This window comes from Pan paniscus, chromosome 1, assembly GCF_029289425.2.
Source record: "Pan paniscus chromosome 1, NHGRI_mPanPan1-v2.0_pri, whole genome shotgun sequence".
Classification (NCBI taxonomy): domain Eukaryota; kingdom Metazoa; phylum Chordata; class Mammalia; order Primates; family Hominidae; genus Pan; species Pan paniscus.
This window is the reverse complement of record NC_073249.2, coordinates 13475461-13491005: the sequence shown is the minus strand read 5'-3', so window position 1 is coordinate 13491005 and position 15545 is coordinate 13475461. Positions and strand designations below refer to the sequence as shown.

At 39.8% G+C, this 15545-nt stretch overlaps 1 protein-coding gene across 3 annotated transcripts in view; it reads right to left on the bottom strand.

Moving 5' to 3' along the window:
- The window catches only part of LYST (lysosomal trafficking regulator), a 222156-nt gene that overhangs the window by 25759 nt on the left and 180852 nt on the right, over positions 1-15545 (bottom strand). For all 3 annotated transcript variants that reach the window (XM_063595304.1, XM_057299849.2, XM_057299854.2), the window contains 3 exons: positions 10161-10350; positions 6459-6595; positions 86-184 (listed from right to left, as the gene is read on the bottom strand). In XM_063595304.1, coding sequence (XP_063451374.1) covers positions 86-184; positions 6459-6595; positions 10161-10350 — 426 coding nt within the window. The remainder of the gene's footprint in view (positions 1-85; positions 185-6458; positions 6596-10160; positions 10351-15545) is intronic.

Genomic DNA, 15545 nt, shown 5'->3' with positions numbered 1-15545 from the left:
TATGCAAAGTGAATTATACTTCATAAAGGCTTTCTTCCCCTCATTGACAAAGTCCCATACTACCCACACAGAAGCCAGAACCTACCGTGCTGCTTGTAAGTCTGTTTGCGTAGGCTGTGATGACACCGCATTTGCTTCCAGTAAACAGCTGGCAACTGTCAGGCACCCAAGCACAACTAGTCACCTTTGAAAAAGGACCAATCAAAGATTATCATGTTTTAAAAGAATGAAACTTAAAGTATAATAATAATAAAATAAAAGAATGAAAAATACTTCTACTTTTCTGACAACTATTTTTTTTAACTCTCAAAAATGTTAGGTAAACATGTCTTGAAACAGAAACGTGTCAGATATAGTAATATTCCATAACTTTGAGCCAAATGTCTAAATGTTGTTTCCAAATTAAAATATATTAGAATGCATAGTCTATGTCTATACGTGCCTGTGTGTGGATATATGTGTATATATGTATATATATTTAGATAAATTTAACAAAATGATTCAGGATTGATTAAATCCAAGGTTGAGTGTGAATGTATGTGTACTTCACATATTTATTTGCTTTTTGCTTTTATTTTCCTCGTTTTATGTCTTTGGTGGGGAAACAGGTACATGTAAACAGAGGTATTGCTTCTAATAGTTCTAAAGATTGTTAAGCAGGGGAAGAAAGAAGATAAATGTGAATGTAAAAGATGGGATTATGCCTTTGGTACAAAATCCCTCAGTCCTAACCATGGAGGCACCATTCAGGTTTGAGTCAATTTTCTATGTGGCCTGACAGGTCCCCTTTTCCATGCTAGCTGACCCCCACCCCGAGCACCATGTCCGCAGCAACTGTCCCCAACTGCTCTCCTGTCCCACCTCCCCCACACTCACTTCACTAAGCAGATGGAGACCCCCAGCTGCACACCTCTTCCTCGCCTCTCCTCTGCACCTCAACATGTTTCCCTGTCTTCTGATTCAGAGAAAGAAATGTCTGCTTTCAAGGTCAGCCTTGCCTCATCCTCAGGCTTCCTCAGAAACCTTGTTTTCTTTTTCTTACAGTTTCAAGCTGTCTCTTGCTGGCTTCCTCCCTTGCACTACAAGTGTGTTCACGTCTCTGCTACCTTAGAAAATGACTTTCTCTGATCTTTATTCTTCTTAACTCCCGTTATACCATAAGGATCCATTGGATCCAATTTTATGTTTTCAGTTTCTTTCTTGAGTAGTTCTATTTGTAAGGATTGATACTTCATAAATTTTATTCTTTCTTGGAGGTCTTCCAAAGAACAAAGAGAAAATGCACTTTTAAAAAATACACAGAATAAAACTCATTCTATCTTGGAATTACCATATGGATCCAGTGAATCAACCTAAGTTACATTATAAGATCTTAATAACTAACTTGTTTTTCTATATCCTGAAACATTTAGCGATTTCATCATTCTAAAAATTATTTCATCACTACTCATCAATTTTCCTAAATATGCAAAAAACAAACAAACAAGCAAGGAAATGGGAGAATGATGGAATCTCCCAAGAGGATAATCTAATATGTGAACTAAATTGTCATCTTTTGGTTTTCTTATTGCATTGTCCAAAGTATAGTGTCATCTTTCAAGAAAGTATAAAAGAAGGCTGGAGACACCACTTCCGTAGTCTACTTTTGGCTTTCATTGAACACGGTGGAGAATTCAGAATTTTTCATTTTCTACCAAGAAAGCTGACAGAGGAAGATGTTTCACAATTATGAGACTAATCACAACATGAAGGCACACAGCCATCAGGACTCTAGACTCTACTGATGATGATGAAATTGATCATATAAGTGAAATCTCAGAGCGTGAGTCTTTATATAACAAAATCCTGGCTGGGCACGGTGGCTCATGCCTGTAACCCAGCACTTTGGGAGGCCGAGGCGGGCGGATCATGAGGTCAGGAGATCGAGACCATCCTGGCTAACATGGTGAAACCCCGTCTCTACTAAACATACAAAAAATTAGGTGGGTGTGGTGGCACGCACCTGTAGTCCCAGGTACTAGGGAGGGTGAGGCAGAAGAATCGCTTGAACCCAGGAGGGGGAAGGTTGCAGTGAGCCGAGATCGCACCACTGCACTCCAGCCTGGCAACAGAGTGAGACCCCGTCTCAAATAATAATAATAATAATAATAACAACAATAATAATATCCTAGCTGAATTTTCTCAAATCAAAGAATTAATGAGTGAACAAAAATATATCTTTAGAAATGTATCTCTAGATGAAAATGCAATATAGTATTCTCATCCAGTTTAGTCATTTGACTCAAAGTATCACACAATGTCATCACATCTTGTTTTGCTAACAGGACTTGTGATAGTGTTCTTTCATCTTTATTTTCATCTATTATGATACAAATAATTTTGCAATGTTTAAATTCTTTTATATACATGAAATATTATTCAGCCTTTAAAAAGATGGAAATCCTGTTATTTGTGATAATACAAATGACCCTGGGGGACATTGTATTAAGTAAACTCTGCCAGGCACAGAAAGACAAATACCGTATGATCCTGCTCCTATGTGGAATCCAAAAAAAGCTGAACTACACAGAGTAGAGTAGCAGTAGCCAGGGGCTGAGAGTGCTGGTAATGTGTGTGGAATGGAGAGATGGTGGTCAAAGGGTACAGGTTTCAGTTGTGCAGGATGATTACGTTCTGGAGATCTAATGTAGAGGATGGTGACTACTGTTAATAATCCCGTGCTGTATTCTTGAAATTTGCTAAGATAGTAGATCTTAAATATTCTCATCACACACATAAAAAATGCTAACTATGTGAGGTGACGAATGTGTTAATTAGCCTGACTGTAGTAATCATTTCACAATGTATATATACATGTATTAAAACATCACATTGTATACCTTAAATATATACAATTTTATTTGTCAATTTTATCCCAATAAAGCTAGAAAAAAATAAAAATAAGAATTTTAAACAACTTTATTCAAGCTTTGGATCTGCTAAACTAACAAGTCAATTTACTTGGCAAAAACAATTTGACTAAATGCTTGTCTTTGTACTGGTGAAAATATATTAGTGAATCGGAAAGCATCTTTAAAGTTATTTGCTCATCTTTGTCCTCTCTTCACACCACATCAATCTAATGTAACAGTACCCAACTCTTAAATAGAAGGAATGCCTAGTAATTAAAGGTGTAAAGAATTTGATTGAAAGCTTATATCTTTAACATTGCGTTGAAAACATTCAATTAATACTGATAATGATTTCATTTGTTTTTCTTCACTTTTCATTGGAAAGTCAAGATGTTTGTAAATACAGATTACTGATGACAGCAATGAGTTAAATCTGCTCATAAATTTGTGTCAGTGTATTTTGACAGGTAGAATGTATTGTGTATCTAACTCCCACTGTACATATTTGTCTGTTTTTCCCAATTTATAATAATCCCAAAAAGGGTGCAGTAAGGGACATACTGATTCTATAATATGTTTTTGTGTTTTCATTTATTTTGTAGACTCATTTCCAATTTAGTTATACTACCAGCTTTGCCATGATTTATGGTTATAACTTGTTTGTGTTTGGATATATATATTTCTATCTGCATACAAAGGCTCTGATTAATGCAGCCTGATGTTTCAAAACTAAAAAAAAATCTTATTAAAGTTCCTAGTAAAGTTGTTTTTCACTGTCTCTTTATTCTTACTTCTGTCAGTTTCCTGGTAAGCTATATAACAAATGGTGGCAATATTTTGGTCAGGGATATTGAGGGTTATGCAAACAAGGCACTGCTCCCTTGCTTTCACTGCTAAACATTCCCCTAAGTAGCTTCCTCCATTTCTAAAGAGCTCAGGGAATGGGATACATTTTAGGACACATGATAAGGCAGCAGGTGTTATGCAGGTAATGGAAATCAGAGGATGGTAAGAGAACTTCCCACGGAAAGAGAGTCAAAAAAGAAGGCTGTCCATACGATTTACAGTCTGGAACGGTTGCAGCAGCATACTGTGTATTTACATGGTATTTTACAGTTTACAAGTTTCTTTTTTTTTTTTTTTTCCTTGAGACGGAGTCTCGTTCTGTTGCCCAGGCTGGAGTGCAGTGGCGCAATCTCGGCTCACTGCAAGCTCCGCCTCCCGGGTTCACGCCATTCTCCTGCCTCAGCCTCCCGAGTAGCTGGGACTACAGGCGCCCGCCACCACGCCCAGCTAATTTTTTTTGTATTTTTAGTAGAGACGGGGTTTCACTGTGTTAGCCAGGATGGTCTTGATCTCCTGACCTTGTGATCTGCCCGCCTCGGCCTCCCAAAGTGCTGGGATTACAGGCTTGAGCCACTGCGCCCGGCTACAGTTTACAAGTTTCTTTCACAAACACTGGAAACATTTTACAGCAGCTTTCTGAGAAAGAAGTGTGAGTACTATTATCTTGGTTGTAATGAGGAGGAAAGAAACTCAAGTTTGGAGAGATTGTTACTAGTCAAAGGCTGCAGTTAGTATATAACGAAGCTGGGACACTAACAAAGATCACAGGGCTTTAGGCCCAATGTTCTTTCTACTATACATGATGCCTGAATAACCAGTCCATTTAGGAAAAATCAGGTATAAAAGATGGCACTATGGTTATAGAAAATGACCTAATAACAAAGGTGAGTGAACACTGAGAAGAAGGCAATGCTGATTTGGTTCAAACACTATGCCCTTCACTGATGTTGAGCAGGAGATTATGATAATATTCTCTCAATGAGAAAATGGGTAGAAAACAAATTTGGGGGACACAAATATAGTGGTAGTTAGGAAGTCTGTAAGTACTATAAACATCAGATTCTCTTTTTCTTTTTTTTTTTTTTTGAGATGGAGTTTTGCTCTGGTTGCTGATGCTGGAGTGCAATAGCACGATCTCAGCTCACTGCAACCTCTGCCTCCCAGGTTCAAGTGATTCTCCTGCCTCAGCCTCCCAAGTAGCTGGGATTTACAGGTGCCCGCCACCATGCGTGGCTAATTTTTGTATTTTTCGTAGAGACAGGGTTTCACCATGTTGGCCAGGCTGGTCTCGAACTCCTGACCTCAGGTGATCCCCAGGCCTTGGCCTCCCAAAGTGCTAGGATTACAGGCGTGAGCCACCACGCCCAGCCTAACATCAGCTTCTTGACTGGACAAATTGTAGGATATTAAAAACTGGCTGCTTGGCTGGGCACAGTGGCTCACGCATGTAATCCCAGCACTTTGGGAGGCTGAGGCGGGAGAATCACCTGAGGTCAGGAGTTCGAGACCAACCTGGCTAACGTGGTGAAACCCCATCCCTACTAAAAATACAAAAATTAGCCAAGCGTGGTGGCACATGCCTGTAGTCCCAGCTACTTCGGAAGCTGAGGCAGGAGAATTGCTTGAATCCGGGAGGCGGAGGTTGCAGTGGGCACAGATCACACCACTGCACTCCAGCCTGGGCGATGGAGCGAGACTTCATCTCATAACCAACCAATCAACCAACCAACCTAGCTGCTATCAGTCTGACTCTTTTTTTTTAAGATGGAGTCTCGCTCTTGTCACCCAGGCTGGAATGCAATGGTGTGATCTTGGCTCACTGCAACCTCTGCCTCCTGGGTTCAAGCGATTCTCCTGCCTCAGCCTCCTGAGTAGCTGGAATTACAGGAATGTGCCACCATGCCTGGCTAATTTTTTTTGTATTTTTAGTAGAGATGGGTTTTCCCATGTTGGCCAGGCTGGTCTTGAACTCCTGACCTCAGGCGATCTGCCCGCCTCAGCCTCCCAAAGTGCTGGGATTACAGGCATGAGCCACTGTGCCCGGCCAGTCTGACTCATTTTTATGCATTAACCATTATAAAGATTCCACAAAAACGTTTACATGGGCCAGACACAGTGGCTCACTGTAATCCCAGCACTTTGGGAGGCCAAGGCGGGTGAATCATTTGAGTCCAGGAGTTTGAGGCCAGCCTGGGCAACATGGAGAAACCCTATCTCCACAGATAATATAAAAATTATCCAGGCATGGTGGCACGCACCTGTAGTCCCAGCTACTTGGGAAGCTAAGGGAGAAGGACCACTTGAGTCTAGGAGGTGGAGGTTGCAGTTAGCTGAGAGTGTGCTTTTGCACTCCAGCCTGGGCAACAGAGCGACACTCTAAAATTAAAAAAAAAGTTGGCCAGGTGTGGTGGCTCACACCTGTAATCCCAGCACTTTGGGAGGCCAAGGTGGGCAGATCACAAGGTCAGGAGATCAAGACCATCCTGGCTAACACGGCGAAATCCCGTCTCTACTAAAAGAATACAGAAAGTCAGCTGGGCGTGGTGGCAGGTGCCTGTAGTCCCAGCTACTCGGGAGGCTGAGGCAGGAGAATGGCGTGAGCCTGGGAGGCGGAGCTTGCAGTGAGCCAAGATGTGTCACTGCGCTCCAGCTTGGGCGGCAGAACAAGACTCCGTCTCAAAATAAATAAATAAATAAAATAAAATAAAATAAAATGTTTACCTGGTACTGTTGTGAACTTTGAATGAAGTTTACTGGAGGCTCACTTTGTTTACTCTTCAACCTTAAAATATTATCAGCATATCCCCAGCTCAGGATGGCTGACCACTGAATGTCCGTACTGTTCATGCTTCTCACACCTCAAGGAGAAGGAGAAAGAAAAGTATCAGATTGTCACTGCTCGATTGTTACATGACAGCCCAAAACTGGCAGATTAAGGGGTGAAGTTTACATAGCAGAACATATCATTTGGTGCAAAACCATCTTTAAATCTCTAAAATGGAATAATTTTTTAGTTTTATTCCTTTAATGCTAACAGGGTTCTCAGGGTGGGATTATACTTTTTCACTTGTGTTGTTTTGACTGGGATTTGTTTGACTCAGAACTAAAATTTCTGTTAAGAAATTATTATAAAAGACAGTAATAGTGAAGCTTACTCTATTCATGTTCTGAGACACCTTTTCTTTTAAAAATAAATATGAACTAGATACTATTTAACTTTCTAGATACCCAGGATAGACAACTGTTAGTAGCAGGAAGATAACACTGCTAGAGTGGAAGCAACACCTAGCCTGAGAAGGGATCATTTAATCCTGTCAACTGCAGGACTGTGTATGGTAGACCTTCATTCAATTCAAGGAGGCTCTGTTCTTCTCTTCTCTTTTTTTTTTTTTTTTTTTGAGACAGAGTCTCGCTCTGTCACCCGGGCTGAAGTGCAGTGGCGCAATCTCGGCTCACTGCAACCTCCGCTTCCTGGGTTCAGGTGATTCTCGTGCCTCAGCCTCCCCAGCAGCTGGGACTAAGGCGCTCGCCACCATGCCCGGCTGATTTTTTTTTTGTATTTTTAGTAGAGACGGGGTTTCATCATGTTGGCCAGGCTGGTCTCGAACTCCTGACCTCAAGTGATCTGCCTGCCTCGGCCTCCCAAAGTGCTGGGATTACAGGCTTGAGCCACTGAGCGCAGCCCGCTCTCTTTTTTACAACATAGTATGATGTTCTCTTGGCATAAAAATTTGGAAATTTTGACATCATTTCCCAGTACTATTAATTATCTATGCTTTGTTGGTATGCTGAATATAGCTAAATGCAGCATAGATGCTGTAAATGGTACTGCCCTTGAAACTTGCAATGTTTTAAGTTCCTAAAGGAGAGACAATGTGCTTTATTTATTCCAGTACCTAGCAGAATACCTGGAAGTAGATGAGTATAACAAATAACTATTTCTTGAATGAATCAACAGCATATTGAAAATAGGCAATTCACAGCTTTTTGTTTTGCTGAGTAAAATTAACAAAAGAATTGGAATATACTCACTAAATAGAAACTCCTCTAAATATAAGCTGCTAGGGAAAGGAACCACATACCATGAGTCTTGAGTCCTCTCAAAATCTACCATGATGCCTGGCGTGCAGCAAGTGCTCCCTAAACCAAGGTTTCTCATTCCAGTACCACAAGAGGCATCATCTTTTTTTTTTTTTCTTTCAGAAAAAGAAACTTCTCCTTTAACTATTAGGACAGTATATCTTAAATAGGATCTACTAAAATTGAATCTAAAATTGATTTTCAGCATGTATAAGCTTGGACTCAAGCCCCAGAGATTCTGATGCAGTGTGTCTCTTGTGTTAACAAGTGACCTAACTTTCATCTGTAAGCTACAGCATTGTTCAGTCAATGCCTCTCTAGAATGTCTATGTGGACTGTTCCTTGCTGGGTCTAGTGTTGAGTGTATGTAGTAAACACTGACCTCTCCCAGACCCTAGGGTATTTACAGGCCAATAAGCATTTATTAAGCACTCAGAATGAACCAGGCACTGTGCTAATCATCCCCATACATTATTGTATTGAATCCTTACAGAAAATTAACCTGTGAGGTAAATTATTTTGTTATTCCTACTTTATAGATCAAAAGCCAGGATTTGCAAAGCACGAAGTTAACTTCCCCAAGGCCACATAGCTAGTAAGCAGCAGAGCAAGGATGCAAAACTCAGGAACTGCCTGTGGAGGCCACGGAGGAAACTGTTCTATTAAACTACTGCTCTGGACATACCCAGGTTCTGACAAATTCCAAATACATTGTGCGAAGAAATTAAGTGTAATTTGAACAAACATAGCTATTAAGGGCACACTAAGGGTTCATGACTGTAGTGGCACAAATAAGATAGGCTTAGAATATGTTTGACATGTTTAAGTCCCATAATGCAAAGTGATAATACCTGCTCTTTCTCTTTTGCTCAACAGAGAGAAACTTTACAGTACTCTAATTTTTTTTTTTTGGAGACGGAGTCTCGCTCTGTCGCCCAGGCTGGAGTGCAATGGTGCGATATTGGCTCACTGCAAGCTCCGCCTCACGGGTTCACGCCATTCTCCTGCCTCAGCCTCCCGCGTAGCCGGGACTACGGGAGCCCGCCACCATGCCTGGCTAATTTTTTTTGTATTTTTAGTAGAGACGGGGTTTCACCGTGTTAACCAGGATGGTCTCGATCTCCTGACTTCATGATCTGCCCGCCTCAGCTTCCCAAAGTGCTGGGATTACAGGCTTGAGCCACCGCACCCAGCCTACTGTACTCTAATTTTTTAAAGGTAAATAATTCACATATGTTGGTACTTTGGTATTATTAGTAAATTACTTGTAAATTGCCTCATAACTAATTGTAACATACTAGTAAGAACGAACCATTGATATCACAATAATTATGATTAAACAGTTCTACCCTATCCTATTAACTCACTAAACATAGATAAAACGGTATGCATCCTCTCTTATTTCTAACAACTATAAAACAATCATTCATTTCATGACAGAAATAAGAGTGAGCCTAAAAGAACTATGGCCCAGCTGGCATACCTAATTTCTTTAAGTGACTGATGTTTTCTCTGGGTGCTGGCACCTTTGTATTGCAGGTTGGGTGGAAGGCTATATATGGCTCCCAAAGAGCACAGTGCACAGAAGGTAATGGTAATTGCCAGCAGTGCTGGCTGCTAACAGGCATCTAGTCCACACACTGGCTTTTAGGCAAGTCTGCATTTAACCTGATAGAAACAGATGAGTGCCCTAGGTCATTCATTTTGGTGCCCCATGTCCACAGTAAGTAGGAAGAGTTCTTTTGTTTCTAGTGAAATGGCTAATTTGGAATGGCTGAGGGACTGCTCAAATGCAAAATGTCCCTAGTTTTCCAGTGTCTAGTTGACATTTAGAAACATGAAGAGGCCTCTACTGCACAGCACTTTCCCACATGTTGCTTTTAGTGAGTCAGTATGTGGGGAGTCAGAAAAGGATTGGTTTTCAGGAATACGTGTTTTTAAAATCTATTTTCAAGGCTATCTCGACATCCTTGTTGTGTTTGTTGCTTAAACCCATGACTACATCTTCTGAGATGGTAGATTTGTTGGTCAAATACGTCTGTCTATTCTGGGGCTCAACAGCCTCAAAGTGTACATTTCTGTCAAATCGATAACATCTTCATTCTGTGAACATAACCATCTATTCTTGTCCCCTTCAAGTTACTCCTCTCATTTCAAATGGCACTGCATTTAACTCTCTGTTTTTTCATGTAGCATGTTTTCATTCCTACTTTGCACTAAATAACCACAAATTTGAGCTAAGTTTTTCCACCAAGGACTCAAAGTAGCAGCACAGATGAGCTAGAAATACTCAAATCTCATGAAAGATATATCCAGAATGATCTTCGTTACATTTTATTTTACCTTGTTCCTTGCTATATGTCATCAGAAGACAGAAATTCCGTGACAAACCACAGATTGCTCTGGTGGGCAGAGCCTGGAGAGAGCCAAATCTTTCTCCGTGGGGCTGGCTGAAGCAGATCACAGGTACTGGAGCACTGGGGGAACCCACGTATTCCCCCCATTTCAAGCCTTTTATCCATGACAAAGGACTCTAAAATGAAGAAAAATAAAAAGTATGGCTTTTTAAAAGGTGGTAAGTGTAGAATTACTTCTAATTTAAGCTCTAAACAAAGAGAAAGTAATATGGATTATAAGTTCTGTAAGGGCAATAATTATTTAACGCATTTTTTTTTACTTCCCCATGCTTAGCGTATAGAAATATTTGTCCCTTATTTGAGTTTTACTCTGTGGTTCTGGCCTAATTTGCATGAAAATATGTGGTTAATAATTCAAAATTCCTTGAAATTTGAGCAGAGAAAAAAAATTTAGTATATTTGTTATTTCTAGTTGAAATACCTAAACTAAAGTTGATACTTACTGGAGGACTGTAATTTGGTAGTGTGACAAGCCATATGTACATATGGCAATAGAAATCAAGACCACATGTAGCACAGGAAACCTCACTCAGCTATGAGCTCCTTGAAGAGAGGGAACACCTCTGATTCATCTATGTGCCTGGAACATAGCAGGTTCTCATCTCAAATAGATACGTGATGAGTGAAAGGGAAAGTGTTTATCTATGGAACATATTGCGAGGATTAGAGAATCTCTAGCCAGTACTAGAGAAGAAAAGAGATGAGAAAGAATTGTCAGTGAAAAATAAAAGGCAGAGCTTGAAGAACAATAGGATTTGGGGGAAGAAAGGTGAGTAAAGACTCTAGAGAGATACCCATTTGGCTGCCCACGAACAGTAATGAAAAGGTTTCCTCCACTTCAAGCAAAAACAATTATTAAAAAGTTTCAAAATCAAGAAGAAAAGACATGATGCCCTTTTAAAGAGTTTCCCCAAATAGTTCTATTCTTTTTGTTATCCTTATGACTGTTTTATCCTCCACTGAACTCTTCTTTTTTAATGGATTCCCTCCTTTTATACATTTAAGAGTTTAACCCATTATTTTACTTTCAACTCTTCAGAGGAAATGCTACATAAAATAAAAATAATATATTAAGCAATTTTCAGTCATTTCTGTAAAAAACCTGATTTTTAGTGAAACTTGCTTATGTCATTTTCCAAATACGTGAAAAAAAAGGCATCACTGACCTATATACTATCTTTTAAAAAAAATCGTGCCACTTTAGGAGCTCTAATAATTCTGTCAGACTATTTAGGGGACATGTTAAATGATATCATAGTGGTCTAAAAAATGAGTATCTCTGGAAAAGCTTAAGAGCTTCAGGAATGCTCATGTGGGAACAGAGACGTTAGGGTCAGGCATTTTGAAAACAAGCTTCTAAAATTTTGTCTAACAGTGTTTTTTTGTGGCTCCCCTGTGGAATCCAAATCTATCAATATTAAAGTTGAGAAAGGACGGGCGCGGTGGCTCAAGCCTGTAATCCCAGCGCTTTGGGAGGCCGAGGCGGGCGGATCATGAAGTCAGGAGATCAAGACCATCCTGGTTAACATGGTGAAACCCTGTCTCTACTAAAAATACAAAAAAATTTAACTGGGCGTGGTGGCGGGTGCCTGCAGTCCCAGCTGCTCGGGATGCTGAGGCAGGAGAATGGCATGAACCTGGGAGGCGGAGCTTGCAGTGAGCCGAGATCACGCCACTGCACTTCAGTCTGGGCAACAAAGCAAGACTCTGTCTCAAAAAAAACAAAAACAAAAACAAAAAAAATCAACAAATAAAGTTGAGAAAAATGTGTGTGCTAAATTTTAGTTATAATTTATCATTCACAATTCCTTGCCAGGAATTCATATAAAAGGAACTTCCTTTTATATGAGTTGCAGAGTTTAAACTTCTAGTTTTTCAATGACACAGAAAGATACAATGGCAACTGTTTTATATCATAGTATATTTATGATCATTATTCTCCTTATTTCTTTTTTTTTACTCTAAGTTCTGGGATACATGTGCTGAACGTGCAGGTCTGTTACATAGGTATACGTGTGCCATGGTGGTTTGCTGCACCTATCAACCCATCATCTAGGTTTTGTCCTGATGCTCTCTCTCCAATCCCCACCAACTCCACCGTATGGCCCCAGGGTGTGTTTTTCCCCTCCCTGTGTCCATGTGTTCTCATTGTTCAACTCCCACTTATGAGTGAGAACAAGCGGTGTCTGGTTTTCTGTTCTTGTGTTAGTTTGCTGAGGATGAGGGCTTCCAGCTTCATCCATGTCCCTGCAAATGACATGATCTCATTATTTTTTATGGCTGCATAGTATTTCATAGTATATATTTTCTTTATCTAGTCTATCATTGATGGGCATTTGTGTTGGTTCCATGTCTTTGCTATAGTAAATAGTGCTGCAATAAACATACGTGTGCATGTGTCTTTAGAGTAGAATGATTTATATTCCTTTGAGTATATACCCAGTAATGGGATTGCTAAGTCAAATGGTACTTCTGGTTCTAGATCCTTGAGGAATTGTCACACTGTCTTCCACTAGGGTTGAACTAATTTACATTCCCACTAACGGTGTAAAAGCGTTCCTATTTCTCCACAGCCTCACCAGCATCCATTGTTCCTTGACTTTTTAATAATCGCCATTCTAATTGGTGTGAGATGGTATCTCCTTGTGGTTTTGATTTGCATTTCTCTAATGATCAGTGATCTTGAGCTTTTTTTCAACAGTAACCAAAACAGTATGATACTGGTACCAACACAGACATATAGACTAATGGAATAGAACAGAGACTTAAGAAATAACACCACACATCTACAACCATCTGATCTTCAACAAACCTGATCAGAACAAGCAATGGGGAAAGGATTCCCTATTTAATAAGTGGTGCTGGGAAAACTGGCTAGCCATATGCAGAAAACTGAAACTGGACCCCTTCCTTACCCCTTATACAAAAATTAACTCAAGATGAATTAAAGACAAATGTAAAACCCAAAACCATAAAAACCTTAGAAGAAAATCTAGGCAATACCATTCAGGACATAGGCATGGGCAAAGATTTCATGACGAAAAGGCCAAAAGCAATTGCAACAAGAGCCAAAATTGACAACTGGGATCTAATTAAAGAGCTTCTGCACATCAAAAGAGACTACCATCAGAGTGAACAAGCAACCTACAGAATGGGAGAAAATTTTTGCAATCTACCCATCTGACAAAGGTCTAATATCCAGAATCTACAAGGAACTGGTACAAATTTACAAGAAAAAAACAAACGACCTCATGAAAAAGTGGGCAAAGGATATGAACAGCCACTTCTCATAGAATATTTAAAGAGGAGTGCTTTATTGAAATGCTTTTTATACAGCTCTGATTGTTTTGAACTTCAATACTGAACTGAAGTTCACACAAGCATATCTGGGTCATCCAGATGACCCCCTTATAAATGAGTACTGTTGCTTGGTTTCAAGGCTTGTGTTTGCATTTTGTGTAGATGTCAAGTGAAGGCCCACGGAGTCAAGAAGCAGTATGGTGTCGAAAGTTTCACCATGGTTCAAATAAAGAAAAGCAGTGGCATAAATGTCATTACATATCACACAGAAATGCAGCAAACCAAACCTTAGAGAATTTGCATCAGAGAAGACATTAATTTAAAAAATACTGAGTGTCTATTATATGCCCAGGACCTTCCTAGGAACTGGGGACACAGTAATGAACAAGACAGACAAAGTCCTTGTGTTTATGGAGTTACATTCTATTTGGGATGGGAGTATAGACAAATAAATAAACAAATACATATACAATATGTCAGGTGACAGAAGTGCTATACACCAAAACAAAGAAGGGGAAGGGATCTGAGGATGACAGAACAGCTGTTTTAGACATAATTAGACTTAGATATAATCAGAGCTTATGGAAAGCATTTAAATGGGGGTCAGGGAAGACTCTGAGGAAGAGATGTCTGAGCAGAGACTTGAATGAGATGAGGGAGCAAACTGGGGATATATCTGGGGAGTGGTTATTCCAGGTGGAGCAAAGAGTCATCACAAAGGTTCTGAGGTGGGAATGAAGCAGGCTGGTACCACGTTCCCACTGCGAGCAGACATACTGCTCAGATACAACTTTAACAGCTAACGAGCAGTAAGTATAGTAGTAAATTAAATGGCATTTATTAATTTTCAGGGATGTATTGTAAAATTATGTTGACATGTTAAAGCGACAGATTGGGCTGGGTGTGGTGGCTCACATCTGTAATCCCAGCACTTTGGGAGGCCAAGGCGGGCAGATCATGAGGCCAGGAGTTCGAGACCAGCCTGGCCAATATGGTGAAACCCCGTCTCTATTAAAAATACAAAAATTAGCTGGGTGTGGTGGCAGGCGCCTGTAATCCCAGCTACTCGGGAGGCTGAGGCAGGAGAACTGTTTGAACCCGGGAGGCGGAGGTTGCAGTGAGCCGAGATTGTGCCACTGCACTCCAGTCTGGGCGACAGAGCGAGACTCATCTCAATCAATCAATCAATCAATCAATCAAGTGACAGACTGTAGTTAAAAATAGTGACCCTGGTAATTACAGTGACTAACGTGATTTGTGAAGCTTCAAAAACAGAAAACAAAAAATATAGTTTTCTATTATGAAACTCAACACTTATAATTTAGTTTTAGCAAAACAACACTGTCTACCATATTAATGCTTTAAAATTGAATTTCACTGGTGGAATAAGTTTTGTTTGTATTTAACATGAACATTTGACATATGTGAGCTATGAGCACAAATAATTTATATCCAGTGTTCTGTCTTACATAAAGTAATATTACAAGGAATAATAGTCAAAACAAGGTGTAGGTGTGTAAAAACCTTTTCCTCTTAAAATAGGTCACAGATTACTGCACTTTGAGATACACTGAGTTATTTCATCTTTAAGGTCCTTTACAACGTCTTTCCCTTACCTTTTCATTTTCTGTGATTTCCTTCTGCAAACCCTTATAGTGCTTACAATTCACATTCTACTATCTTATGCTGTTTTTATAACGAAGAATTGAGTTGAAGATTAAAATCCACTTTAGCTTTAAGGCTTGCTTGATTTTTCTATTTTGAAGTAAAAATTATACCTACTTCCTATTTTTGGAGGCAATACTTCTTATCATTACAACCTGGGGAGGCCAAAGAAATATGTAAAGTTCCCCTTAGGTATAAACCAAAACATCTGCATCACTGGTCAATCCTTTTGATTGTAGATGATAACCGAGACCATGGTATGCATGTGTACACTGGCACACCAATGCTCAAACTATTCTCTAGTCCTTCTCTTCTTGCTTGAAAAATCCTATTATGTCACTGCCCT